We start from the raw sequence: 13731 nt of genomic DNA, 5'->3' as shown, positions 1-13731 counted from the left end.
AAGTGTCACTCTGCTGTCCAGGAGGGCAGCCCTGCCCACATGCCCTCCAACAGTTTTGAGGGTTTCTATAGCTCAGTGCCGTTGCCTTGGCATGACCCAGCTATCCACTTTTCCAGTCTAAAAGCTTCCATCAAAAAAGAATTTTGCTTCAAATACACAGATTAGTGTCTAAATAATAAATAAAGTATTACAGGGTTGCTCTCACAGGACACAGTGACAATCTCTGATGTCTCTTTTGTTGTTGTTTTTTTAAGAAACTCCTCTGTTAGAAATAACTTTTCTGGATACAGTTTTTGTGATCCTATCTGCTATTCTTGCAGCTCCAGGAGAGAGGGAACATTTTCTATTTCTTAACTTGAGGAGACTTCTTTTGCCAGAGACGAGTAGGGCCTATAGTTTTCAAGGTCAAGCGCTGGAAACACATTGTTTAACACTGAAAGAAATGCAGTCCTGAGAGAAAAAGAAATCATATGGAAAAGAAAAAGTCAGAATAGGATTATTAACAGATGGAATATGGTACCTAAAGATTAGGGACATCTGGGCTACCCTGGTGGCGCAGTCGTTGAGAGTCCGCCTGCCGATGCAGGGGACGCGGGTTCGTGTCCCGGTCCGGGAGGATCCCATATGCCGCGGAGCGGCTGGGCCCGTGAGCCATGGCCGCTGGGCCTGCGCGTCCGGAGCCTGTGCTCGGCAACGGGAGAGGCCGCAGCAGAAAAAAGATTAGAGACATCTTTTTTCCTCTTATCTTCCATTATAAATGTTTTATGTGACTCTGACAGGTTTATCGATTCTTATTTTATAATCGTTATTAATTTGGGTGCGTTATTTATGTGTACATATGTGTTTGCACATTTAGTGTTGTTGTGGGGAGGTGTGTGTGTAAAGACAGAGAGGCATATACAAGTCAACTATATTATAAATGGACGTTTGCTGTTTTTCCTTATCTCATCCTTGGAATCCCGATCAGGACAGGAACTGGGTTGTTGGTTTTCTTCGCCATCGTACTCAGTACCTAGGAAAATGCCTAGACACAGGCAGACTTAATGACTCTTATTGGACCAACATGTTCACTGAAGAAAATCAAAAAATTTAAACTAAGTATAAAAATGAAAATAAAAGCAGTACGAATTTCATCAGCCTAGACGGGGCGGGTGCGGTGGTGGGGGTGGGGGACCGGTGTGCAGGAAGAACCTCTGTAGAAACGTCATGTTTCCAATCTATTGTCTCAGTGCATGTAGACATATGAACCCATAAACAAAAACAGGGTGATATAGTATTATCGTTTTCTGTTCTGCTTTTTCACTCCACAGCTTATCATAATCATTTTTGCATGTTACTACCCTTACCTACCACAGTCAGTGGCAAAGCCGAAATTCAAATCCAGCCTGTGAAGACTGGGCGTTTGGATTCTTAGCCATAGGTTATAGAGTTGACACCTGAACTTGGCAGCCGTTATTAGCACATAAACAAATAACTAGACAATATATTTTAATTCAATTTCATTAAATACTGATTAGCTTAATAATACCTCTCCAGTGGAATGTTACCCGCATGAGAGCACTGATCTTGTCTATCTCAGGTTCCCAGCGCCCAGAAGCGTTCCTGCCACATACTGGGGGGCTCATTAAACGGGTGTTGAATAGTGACTAAAAGGACGAATGAGTTCTGTAGGCATCTTTACTGGAAGGATAAATTGAGGTTTTTAGAGACTCTTTGTTAGACTATTTTGGACAGTCCCAAGTCCACCCTGCAGAGAATAAAGGATGATCTCAGTGCACTGGCTCCCTCCCAGGTCAGGTCGTTCGGGAACTAGGCATGCTGGCCAGCCTGAGTTATTGCCCATTTGTCCAACTCTTTCAGGAAACGTATCAGTGGGTCATTGACGGGCGATTTTGCAACTATGGTTTAAACAGAGTGGTTTGACAGGACTCCACAGGTAATAAATGTGTGTGTAAACCAAGCACACTATCCTCAGAGAGGACCTGGGTCTTCTTTCCCATAATTACAGATTTCAAAAAGCAAACCTGGGAAACTAGAGAATGGTCAAAGGGCTCCCTATGCACCTGAGAGTGAAAAACAGGCTGTCGAGTGATGCTTCTTTTCTCTCACCCACAGCTGAGGACACAGCGGCTCCAAGTACCCCACATCCTAGAGAGGACATCCAGGAAGCAGGGCCAGACCTCAGTAAACTCCCAAGGCTGACAAAGAGGCAGCAGTGCCGGCCTCTGCAATCAACACCTCTCCAACCCATTCCACCTCTGGTCCACTTAGGAAACGCCAGAGGAAAGGGAGGGAGAGACGGCAGTGTTGTCAGTCTTGTCGGGAGTGCAGTATTTGTGGAGATAGGTGATTTCCTCAAATTGGTTCAGGGTGCCAAGAAGAATAGAAGAATGCCTGTCCGGTTCTCAGCTGGGTGCGTGCTCACTGCAAACACTCCCAGCTCATTCTGGTGCCCCTATCAAAGCAGACAGGAGTGCGGTGAGGGAGTTCTTGAGAGAGTTGACATGTGTAGGAGCCGGTGACTGTTCTGGGGATTTCTAAAAGGTTGGAGCACCCATGCCAGCAGAGTTTAAAGAGGCAGTGGTGGAGTGTGACTAGGAAGGAGATGGGGTGAGCTCTTTCCCATCTGCCACCTCTGCAGGAAGAGAAGAGGCCCTCAGTCATTCTGGGGTTAGAATAAAGGCAGTGCTCCGCCAGGTGAGGTGACACCTCAGCTAAGGAGGGAGCTTGGAACGTGGACCATCATCAGGACCAGTTGTGGATAACCTGCTCCTCTCTGGGGAGGTCCTCCATAGCTGAGGGGCTGGTATGAAGCTGAACCTCACCTCAGGAGCACCCCCATCACACCTGATGGTTAATAATAGCTCAAAGCTTATTATTATTTCTTCTCAGAAAATATAGTGAGAGAGAGAGAACTTGCATAGGTTTACATTTAAATCTCATATTTCATCATTTCTAGGACACACATTTCTTGATTATACTTTTCTGAAATTAGGATGTGTCTTACATTCACTAATGACCAGGCAGCACTCATGAAATTGTTGTCATTGCTTTAGGATTAATTTTGTGTATGCTTTCCTTTTTGTTTATACACAGGAGTGATGTAAGATTAAAATCTATGTCTAAGTTTAAAAGAACTCTCTCAGTAAGTGTAAAATAAAAATTCAGAGTGATAAGAAAACATTATGTCTGAAGCTAAATGGTAGCATCTTTTTTTCTTGGTGGTGTATAAATAGTAACACATCTTTCAGTCTAGGGGTCTTAGACTCAGCGAAATACAGTGTGTCCTTTTCCCCTCCTCTAGTCTCACAGAGTGTTCTCTGCTAACTTGCCCCTCTGATAGTCAGCACAGTACTTTGGAAATTCAAAATATTCATTTATTTCTCCCAAGGCGTCTCATCAGCTACCACAACGACTAACAGTTTATTTGCACGTGGCGTTCCTCATTTTCATTTCTATGAGGGAGTGTGCACAGTATCGTTGGAGAAAACTGAATATTTTCTATGATGAAGTAAAATTATATCATTTTGGCTGGTGTGAGTATGATATTTGTACAGATTTAGTAGTCACCTCAGAGTGACTCATTTCCACGTTCTGCAGGTCCAAACCACATCCATACTTTCTACAACTCCCAGACCCTCCCCCCAGTTCTGTCCACTTCCGAACAATACTCTTCTCAGACTTTGTTCATTCATTTCAACAAATATTTACAAAGCAGCTACTATTTGTGAGGCCCTATGACAGGCACTGTGGATACAATGACAACACACAGTAAAAGAGACAGGCCTTTGCCCTTGGGTCCCCTACCTACTGGCTCTAAAGACAGACAAGAAAACGGGCAAACGCACTGGAGTGTGACGAGTCCCGGGGACACTCACCTACAGCAAGAGCAGGTGCAACCAGATTCCCGCAGGTCCCTGTCGTCCATCTCAAATGTGCTGCATCCCCTGACCCCACTCTCTTCACCCTCGTTCCTTTCTCAGAGCCAGAGAAGTTTCTGCTCCCCTTGGGCTTAAGCATCCTTTGTGGGCTTGATCCCTCTGCCTCTTGCTTCCCCTTGACTCTGCTCTTATTCCTTCTTCTTTACCTTTCTTGTCTCCCTCTTCCTTAGCTCCTTCCTCTTCCTTATAACTAGTCTGACCTTCTTTGAAAGAAAACCTTTCTTGTATTAGTAAAATAAAAGATTAGGTCAATTATTCATTTTCAATAAGCATTTGTTGAGATGCCATTATATGCCAGGTACTGGATATTAGGGGTGAACAAGAGAGAAATGGTCACTTCTCTCACTGATTTTATAATACAAGGGAGGAAGATGGACCAAAAGAAAATCCAAACAAAAATTAGAAGAATAAACCAAAAATTGAGTAAAAGAATCCCACATGTTAAAAATTGGTAAACTGTAAAGAATAACCAGAGTGGGTCAGCCAGGATGACCAGGAAGGCCTCTCTCAAGAAAGAGTGAATTCGGGAGAGCCCCACAGGTGAGACATTCCCATCCTTGTGAAAAGCGAGCAGAGGAGTATGTGGGCAGAGAAAATGTCACCTGCAAACGTCCTGTGCCAAAGAAAATCTTGGTTTGTTGGTGATACTGGAGAGTGGGGAGCTTGGGAAGGGGTGGCATGAGATGCTGCTGGAGGGTGGCCAGGGACAGATCACACTGGGCTTTGTAAGCCATGTTAAGCACCTGGATTATATTTTAAGGGACATGGGAATCCATTGAAGGATTTTAAGGAGGGGAGAGACATGATCTGAGTATAGTTTGTATGCTAGACTGAGAGGTAGGGTAACTACATGCTCTCTTTTGCCCAGGACAGTTCCAGCTTCTTCCTGTCATCCAGGTATAATTATCAATAATGTCCCTTTCACAATGGAAAGTGACTTGGCTTAGATGATAAACTCTACAGACACACTTAAGCAGAGGCGGAAGCCATGAAGATGGGGAGACTACTGAGACAGCTGTTGCAGGAACCCAGGTGAGAACAGGTGTGGCCAGGAGCGTGGAGGTGCACGTGAGACCAAGCTGATGGGCTAGAGATGAATTTTGGAAGTAGAATCACAGGGCTTGCTAGTGGATTGGATGTGGAGGTAAAGGCAAGGGAAGCATCAAGCACATTTCCCAATATCTGGGGTGAGCCACACAGGGAAGAGTCGTGTCATTTGCTGAATCGGAGTGGCCTGGGGGTGAAGAGTTCTGGACGGAGATGCGCGTTTCCTTTGGACAAGCAGAGTGTGAGATCTCTGGAAGCCATCCAATCAGAGGTTTCAGGAGGCCAATCAGATAAACAAGCATGGAGGTTGGAAACCAGGTTCTGAGGGGGAGATATAAGTTTCAGAGCCGTCAGCATGTAGATACTATTTGCTGCGCTTGTTGGGGAGAATACAGAGAAATAAAAAGTGCGAGCCCAGAACCAAGTCTGAGGGACACTTAGAGTTTGGGGAGATGAAAAGACCCAGCTAAGGAGATAAAGGAAAACTGAAGGGAAGCAAAAGGAGAGTGTGGTACTATGAAGCCAAGAGAGAACCTTCCAGGAAGGAGGGAGAGGACAACTGTGCTGAGCATGGCTCAGAGGAGAGAAACATGTCCATTGTTTTGGCAGCATGGAGGTCAGTGGTGACCAGAGCTGTTTTGCTGAGTGGTGGGGACAGAGGACAGGCTGGTGTGGGTTCAAGTGTGAGTCAGAAGCGAGGAATCAGAAAGTGCAGATGGGCAGGTTTTCAACAAGTCTGACTATACAGAGGAAGAGGAAAACGTGCAAGAGTGAAGAGTGATGTGGATTGAACTCAGGGTTTTCAATGTGGTGCTTTATTGGGAAAGCTGTTACTGACTGTCTGGACTCTGCAAGGTTTTGCCCATGTGAGGAACAAGCACATTTTCCTCCCTGGTGTGAGTGTCACTGGGTGTCCTGTGCAAGAGAAGAGCACCACAGGAGCTGGGCGGAAGGAAAGCACAAACCAGGAAGTGTTTGTGTCCTACAACGTCCCTCCTGAGCCCTGAAAGGACAGAGGTTAACACCGTGCCCAGCTGGCACAGGAGAAATGTTTACCAGTTCCAGTATCACAAGCGGGGCAAAGAAGGGTGGACGTGGAGTTCAGAGTAAATAAACTGATAACCGGCACACACTTCTACCCTGAAAGTGGGATTCAGGAGCACTCCTAAGGGGAGACGATTCATGATGAAATGATCTCTGTAGGGGAAAGACAAGTTTAATTTCCTTGTCAAGGAGGAAGAATAACTGTGTCTATAAGGTCGTTAGTCACAGGAGAACTTTCTCATACAGTTCCCATCAGAAGGCACTGTCAGAGGTGTACGTAGAGGCTGTGTCTCAGAAAAGCGAGTCTGACAAAATAAAGCAGGAGCAGGGTAACTGGGGTTAGGGAGAGCGTGGTGGCAGATTGGCTGGCAAGAACAGGCTCAAAGCACTGCTGAGTTTAGGGCTCTAGTGGTAAAGTCTCAACAGACCCCAGGTTGTAAGGAGACTCCTGTTATGAGAATGTTCACTATTAGATTTCTATCCCAGGTACTGAAGGTATAGAATTTGCAAAATGAGGGGAAAGAAAGGAAAAGTAGGAGAAAGGATGACTTGAATGTTTGGATAAAGCAAGTTCTCCAAATTATTGTAAATAGGAAAAATTTAATACTCAGCCTTTTTATTACTTAAAATAAAAGTTGGATACAGAAGTCTATTCACCATTTTTTGTTTTTTTTTTGGCTGCATTGGGTCTTCGTTGCTACATGTGGGCTTTCTCTAGTTGCGGCGAGCGGGGGCTACTCTTCGTTGCGGTGCGTGGGCTTCTCATTGCGGTGGCTTCTCTTGCTGCGGAGCACGGGCTCTAGCCGCGCGGGCTTCTGTAGTTGTGGCGTGTGGGATCAGTAGTTGTGGCTCGCGGGCTCTAGAGCGCAGGCTCGGTAGTTGTGGTGCACAGGCTTAGTTGCTTTGTGGCATGTGGGATCTTCCCGGACTACGGCTCGAACCCGTGTCCCCTGCATTGGCAGGTGGATCCTTAACCACTGTGCCACCACAGAAGCCCCTGTTCCCCACTCTTTAAAGTGTTAGATCATTTTACTTCTTGGAATCTGTAATCTGAAAAAACCAAACACCAAAACCAAATTTTTATCCAAGGAAGAAGGTTATTGGTTTATCTAGGAATTTGTGATTTATAGAGTCACACGTAATTCCTGTGCTCTAACAGGCCCAAACCCCTTTTATTAGACACTGTTTTCCTCAGTAAGAAGTAGAATGCTGGGACTTCCGGGGCAGTCCAGTGGTTAAGACTTGGCGCTCTCACTGCCGTGGGCCTGGGTTCAAGCCCTGGGGGGAGAACTAAGATCCCACAAGCCATGCGGCATGACTGGAAAAAGAGTAACATGCTGCTGGCTTTCCTCTGTTGGGAAGGGTCCAGGGAGGGAAAAGGACTTCTTCTCAAGGACCTGATACATATCCAATGCAATACAAAACCTCCTGATACCTAATCTCGATGTTGTCCCTATGCCTCCGTTTGTGGACATGTTTATTCCTGGACACTTGCATAAGGCAAGGAATATAGAGTGAAGGGAAACAGCGTTGGAGGCACTTCTGGATGGCACAGACAGAAATTGGTTCATAGATGGATTTGTAGGTGTTGCTGAGAAATGAAGAGAAGATCAAGGTGCAGCTGCTGGAGCAGGATTCCGCGATCCAGTCGTCCCGAGGCTGTGTCCCCTGCCCGCACACAGACACCACTGAGGACGAACTAAGGGCACTAGACCCCAGGGCAGAGAAGCTGACAGGACACAACTGCCAGGGAGTGAAGAGGCCTGAATGCAGAAGGGCCTAGAAAGAGCACCACTGTAACCAGAGGGGCCTGGAGGGGAGCGGGTCTGATTAGGGGAAGGGGTGGAGCAGGGTGTCTGCCCTGTCTGATGCTGAGACTGTGGCCCCGACACCCAAGACACAGGCACAGACTCGGCCTTCACGTGGGTGCCCAGCCATCACCCCTTGGGAACAAACAGGCTGTCCTTATATCAAAGAATAACACACGGTTTTCAACATTCAATCTCTTAAGCATTTATTAGATCTGCTGGCTTCTGTGGACAGAGGACTCACTAGCTCAGCGTCCCTGCCCTTGGGGGCTCACAGCCCCGTCGTCTCCTGAGCAGAGTGAGAGGCAGCTCAGTACTTGCTGGGCAGGCCTGCAGGTCTGAAGTAATTGGGGTCTTTGCCGCTCCGGCCCCATTTATTGGCAAACTGGTCGGCCTTTGAGTCCTCCACTCCGTGGCCACTGTCTCCATGCTGAAAAAGGTCTGTGACTCTCTGAAGATTCTCTCTGGCATCGCTGGAATGAAGGAGGGCAGGTAGGGGATTACTCCAGGGCTGACGATCAACAACCCACCCTCCCCATCTCTCCTCTTTCCAAGGAATCAAGGACTCTGACAGGAGCTAGGAAAGAGGGGATGAAGCCTGAGGCTGCCGGGGCTCAGCCCACCTCAGCCCTGCGGGTCCCCTTATGCTGGGTGAACAGCACCCATGGGGGAGGCTTGGGAATCGTCTGTCCCACCAGCCTTGCTCGGCTCTTCAGCCACTCAGACCCCACACAGGACACAGAGGGTGAGGGTGGATAAGAGGAGGAGAGGCCAGGGCTTCCCTGGTGGTGCAGTGGTTGAGACTCCGCCTGCCGATGCAGGGGACACGGGTTCGTGCCCAGGTCTGAGAAGATCCCACATGCCGCAGAGCGGCTCGGCCCGTGAGCCATGGCCGCTGAGCCTGCACGTCCGTGCCTGTGCTTCGCAACGGGAGAGGCCACAACAGTGAGAGGCCCGCGTTCCGAAAAAAAAAAAAATTACACAGAGAGGAGGAGAGGCCACAGCCCTACAGGAAGTTCTCCAGGGCTTGGCCCCTCCTGGCTGTCCGAGGCTCTCACACCCATCCCTGCATCCTCAGGGCCCCTGGTACCTGATCACTTCAGCAGCCCAGACGCCCCCAGGTCCCCTTTGGGCAGCGTCATAGTTGCCCCGGGCGTGAAAGTACTTGTCTGAATTTTTGTAATTGGCTTCTTTCATGTCAGAGTAGGCTCTCCACATGTCTTTAGCCCCTGGGAGGAAAGCACATAGAGAAAGGATTATCAGGTGGACAGAAAACTGTGACACACCTTAGGGAAGAATCAAGGAATGAAAAATCTTCCTCGGACTCAGTTTCATCCTGTGGCTATAGCACCATGAGTGCCATAGATTGAGAAGAGCATTCTTTGTGCCTAGTTTCCTGCTCCTGGTAACTGGAATGAGAGTCGTTATGGGGGGAGGGGCACAGCTGTGTTGGACCTGGTTGTCAGGCCCCTATGATGCTGTCTCTGGACTGCATCTCACTTAGGGCTCTATGTGATATGTTTAAAGGAGAGAAGGGAGCTATCCTTATAGGGCAGGATTCCTCGGCTTCATACTATTGAAATTTTAAGCCAGATAATTCTTGGTTGTTCAGGGCTGTCCTGGGTATTGTAACACGTTTAACAGCATCCCTCACTTCTACCCACTAACGGGCAGCCTATTCCCCAAGCGTGACAACCAGAAGTGTTTCCAAACATTGCCAGATATCTCCAGGACACAGAATTGCCCTTGGCCCCGAACCACTGTTATAAAAGGAAGCTGCATAGGATAAGATCCAGGGGATTTGGGTGAGTGAGGAGGTGACATGGAGGACAGATTCTGAGAAGGGGGCAGACATGCAGCACCTCTGCCCTGACGCCTAAGAAATGGATTCCTGCTGCGCGAATGCGCTAAATGTGACTTGATTCCCCTGCCTGTTAGGCACGCGAATGGCATCCTGAGAACTTTCCAGTGGACGGTATTGATGATGTGGGCTGCCTGAGGAAGCAAGCCCTCGAGCAGTGGGTCTTCGCCTCAGCCTGGTTACACCTTCCAATCAGCTGGGGAGGTACTGAAAGTCCCATGAGACCTACCTCACAGCCCAGGCCAATTACCTCACACTCTCTGGGGTGGGTCTCAGGCTCAATAGTTTTCATTGCTCCCCAGGTGAATCCAACATGCAGCTGAGATTGATAAGCCCCCAGCTTGAGGGAGTGGCACTGGGACAAGTCTGCCCAGCAAGAGCTGTGGCCTCGTGCACAGCTGGGTTCAAACTTCTGTCCTGCCACCTGCTGACTGGCACTTAGTCCCTGGGCAACGGACTCGGCTGCTCCCAGCCTCGGTTTTCTCCCCTTCAGATGGGGGGAGATGCCTCCCTCACGGAGGTATTCTGCACGTAAGTAGGTGACCAACTGCCCCAGCCCAACCAGAACTGCACCTGTTTTCCTGGAACTGCCCCAGTTAGCGTTGAAAGTGTCCTGGAAAAGTCCTCAGACCTGGGCAAAGCGGGAGAGTTGGTCACCCTGAAGTGCATGTAAGGGCCGAGTTCCCACTGGAAGCTTGAGATATGTTATTAGGTTCCCCACCCCGGTCGCACACGGGTTTTTTTGTCAGTTAAAAGGCTATAAAAGGGTAGGAAACAGACTGAACCAGGGACAGTGTCACTGAGTATAGGAAGCAGGAGCAAGAGCTAAGCTGAAGGTCCCTGAATTATCCAATTAGGAAGTGGAAGGTAAGAAGGAAGAGAAGAAGAGAGGAAGGAAGGAAGGAAGAGGGAAAGGGAGGGAGGAAGGGAGGAATGAGTGGAGGGAGAGAAGAAGAGAGGGGAAATAGATGGATAGCTTTCATCCTCCTTCATGCAGTTGGTCTGAGGGAAATGCTGTACCATTTCAAGACTTATTTTGTGTCTTCCATTCAACTTCCATTTCAGCTGGGAATGATGACTGTTCTTTCTCTAGTGACTGATTGACATAAATCCTGTGGTTTTCAATCTGTCTGAAAAAGAGCTCCCCAAACACCTGGCACATTCTACCACATAGGGCAGCACCGCCTAAGACAGTAGCTCCAACCCTTAAGAGCGCTCATGGTGAATCCCAGAGGCCCATGGGTGTCACCCCCCTCCACCAGCCTTACCTTCATAAGCCTCACCAAGGAAGGAAAACCATCGGCTGTGGACTCCCAGCACCAAGGAGCAGAGAATGAGGCCTGTGAAAAGCTTCATTGTGCTGAAATGGAAGGAGAGGGTCAGGGAGACACGGACAAGCCTTGTACACCCACTTTGGGATTTGTATGTCGAGGAGAGCCCGGCTGTTCTTTCCACTTGTTCTCATTAGACTCTCAGTGGTCCACCTAGGGAATATTGCAGTAGGACCTCACTCGGAGCCACTAGCCCTCAGCTCTGAACCCACCAACCCTGAACCCAAGCCTGTCTAAGAAGTCACCAAGGTGTCTATGGTGGAAGAAGAGAACAGCTGGGACGTAGCTGTGTCTTGCTAAAGCAGCCTGTAATAAACCAAAAAGCATTTCCCATGCACCACGCTGCCAGCACTGACCTCATTCAGGACAAATACAAAAGAGAAGAATTAAAGTAAGTGTTTTCAAAGAAATCACTCCTTGGAGAAGTTCCTCACCTGAACCCGGTGGAACAGACCTGCTAGGGACAGGTGGCTGTATTTATACTGAGCCATCCCTGCTGGGGTCATGGGGTGAGAAGGAAAGCTGGGCCGGTGCCTGGGGGAGAGTCCCTGCAGGTCATTTCTCCTACAGAATTGCAAAGGGTAACTTACTGGAGACCAGTGGCTGTCCTCATGCACAGGTCATATTCCTCATTGTGCAACCCTGAGAAAATAGGAAGGCATGTTCTGCCTGATGTCCACTGTCAGGGGTGGAGGGGCTGAGGCCCGGGCCACCTGGGTTGTGGAGAAGAGGGTGTGGAGCTTCAGGAAGGAGGCCCCCAGGCTGCTGGCAGGTGTGTGGTTAGAGGATACTCCTCCAGCCTGGACCTTGCTTTCCTGGTCGTTTCCTCAGGAAGGTCCCTTCTGGACCAGACAGCAAATGTGTCAGAAATTAAATCCTTTGAACTCACGTGTAAAGCCCTTGAGCTTCAAAACTGACAGGCCACCACAATGAATGTCGTGGGTGCCCCGAGCACTTTCCACCACTCTGTGTACCTGTGCTGAGCTCTTAGCTCCAGGGCAGTGAAAGCCCTCTCAGCCTCTCAGCCATGCATTTCATAAAGGTCAACACCTATTATGACAACAAAAAAGAGAGTTATTATAAAATAATGAGAGGCTTTTTGACTTGATAAAGGTTAAATACCAATAGTCTATAGCAGCTGTTCTCACAGTGTGTTCTAGGGAAACCTGAGGGTCTCTTAAGACCCTTTCAGGGGAGTCTGTGGGATCAAAACTATTTTCACAGTAGCACTAAGATATTCTTTTCCTTTTTCATTCTCATTTTTTTCATGAGTGTACTGGGTATGGAATGTTCATTGGTATTCTTTAAGATTTCTACATTGCAACTGACCTTTAAGAAACTACCACTTGTCAAGTTTTGGTATCATATCAAAGAATTGCCTGAATTATCATAAAATGCTATTAAAATGCTCTCCTGTTTTCTACCTATATGTTATATCTGTGTGATGTTGAATTTTCTTGTATACTTCAACCCAAATAATGTATTGTAACAGATTGAGTGCAGGATCAGACATGAGAATCCAGCTATTTTCTATTAAGCTTAGATATTTAAAATTTGCCAAAAATGTAAGGCTACTATTTTTGTTATTAATTTTTTTGTTTTGGAAAATGATTATTTTCATTAAAATATATTATTTATGTTAACATAATGGATTTATTATTGTGTTTTTATTTATTCATTTATTTATTTGACCACTTTTTAGATACTCTGCCAAGGGTTTTTCATAAATTAACTCAATCCTCATAAAACTTCATAACAGCACAATATATTATTGTGTTTTTAAATGCTTAAACATTTTTTCTTTCCAGTGTGTTAAATCCTGATAGAGTCGGGATAAATAAAATTTCTTTGAGGTCCTCAATAATTTTTCAGAGTATAATGGGACCCTGAGACACAAAAGCTTGAGAATCATTGCTCTACAGCGAATCTTATGTGTAAAGAAGAAACTTTAGGTGCATTCTCAAGAAGGCCAAGAAGGAGACATGGATGTCCTCTTCTGATCACCTCAGTTTCACATTCTCCTGGAGGACCTGCGCATTGCTAAGACAAGAAACATGAGGAGGATAAGAAATGGAAAAGAAATGAAACTATCATTATTTCTAAATGATGCAAGCTTTTATGTAGAAAACCCATCAGAATCAAATGGCACACTAAAGAAGCCATTAAGAGAATTCAGTGAGATTGCCATGTTTCACATAAAAAATCAGTTGTGTTTCTCTACACCAATTTTTTTTGTGTTCTTTTTTTGGCTGCGTTGGGTCTTCGTTGCTGCCCATGGGCTTTCTGTAATTGCAACGAATGGAGGCTACTCTTCAATGCAGTGCACAGGCTTCTCTCTGCGGTGGCTTCTCTTGTTGCGGATCACAGGCACTAGGTGTGCAGGCTTCAGTAGCTGTGGCTCGCGGGCTCAGTAGTTGTAGCTCGCAGGCTCTAGAGCACAGGCTCAGTAGTTGTGGCACACGGGCTTAGTTGCTCCACAGCATGTGGGATCTTCCCGGACTAGGGCTCAAACCCGTGTCTCCTGCATTGGCAGGCGGATTACTGACCACTGCACCACCAGGGAAGTCCCATCACCAATTCTTAACAGTTAAAAAAATGCAATACAAAATAGTACCAAAAACATTAACTATCTAGGGAAAACTTTAAAAATACACAAATATTTACAGAGAAAATTTAAGTTTGTTAAAGGATAAAAAGTG

General features: G+C 47.0%; 1 protein-coding gene across 3 annotated transcripts; it reads right to left on the bottom strand.

The window, feature by feature from the left end:
- Positions 1-8020: 8020 nt before the first annotated feature.
- LOC136126662 (serum amyloid A-2 protein-like) lies at positions 8021-11059 on the bottom strand. 3 transcript variants are annotated; one of them, XM_065881982.1, is made up of 3 exons: positions 10970-11059; positions 8931-9069; positions 8021-8313 (listed from the first exon to the last, which is right to left on the bottom strand). In XM_065881982.1, the coding sequence occupies exons 1-3, from the start codon at positions 11055-11057 to the stop codon at positions 8151-8153; spliced, it is 390 nt and encodes a 129-aa protein (XP_065738054.1). In that variant the 5' UTR covers positions 11058-11059; the 3' UTR covers positions 8021-8150. The 3 variants fall into 3 exon arrangements, with proteins under 3 accessions (XP_065738054.1, XP_065738055.1, XP_065738056.1); XM_065881983.1 differs by having other exon boundaries at positions 8151-8304; positions 10970-11057; XM_065881984.1 differs by having other exon boundaries at positions 8151-8202; positions 10970-11057.
- Between the last annotated feature and the right edge of the window lie 2672 nt (positions 11060-13731).

Source organism: Phocoena phocoena, chromosome 8 (assembly GCF_963924675.1).
Source record: "Phocoena phocoena chromosome 8, mPhoPho1.1, whole genome shotgun sequence".
NCBI lineage: Eukaryota > Metazoa > Chordata > Mammalia > Artiodactyla > Phocoenidae > Phocoena > Phocoena phocoena.
Note: the sequence above shows the minus strand (reverse complement) of the source record. Positions and strands in the feature narration are given on the sequence as shown.

What these genes read in the sequence shown, in the direction of transcription:
- LOC136126662 (XM_065881982.1), bottom strand. Translation starts at nt 11,057, where the DNA reads ATGAAGCTTTTCACAGGCCTCATTCTCTGCTCCTTGGTGCTGGGAGTC. An exon ending in CCTTGGTGAGGCTTATGAAG is followed by an intron (nt 9,070 to 10,969) that starts GTAAGGCTGGTG and finishes CTTTCCTCCCAG; the next exon opens with GGGCTAAAGACATGTGGAGA. An exon ending in TGGGCTGCTGAAGTGATCAG is followed by an intron (nt 8,314 to 8,930) that starts GTACCAGGGGCC and finishes CCTTCATTCCAG; the next exon opens with CGATGCCAGAGAGAATCTTC.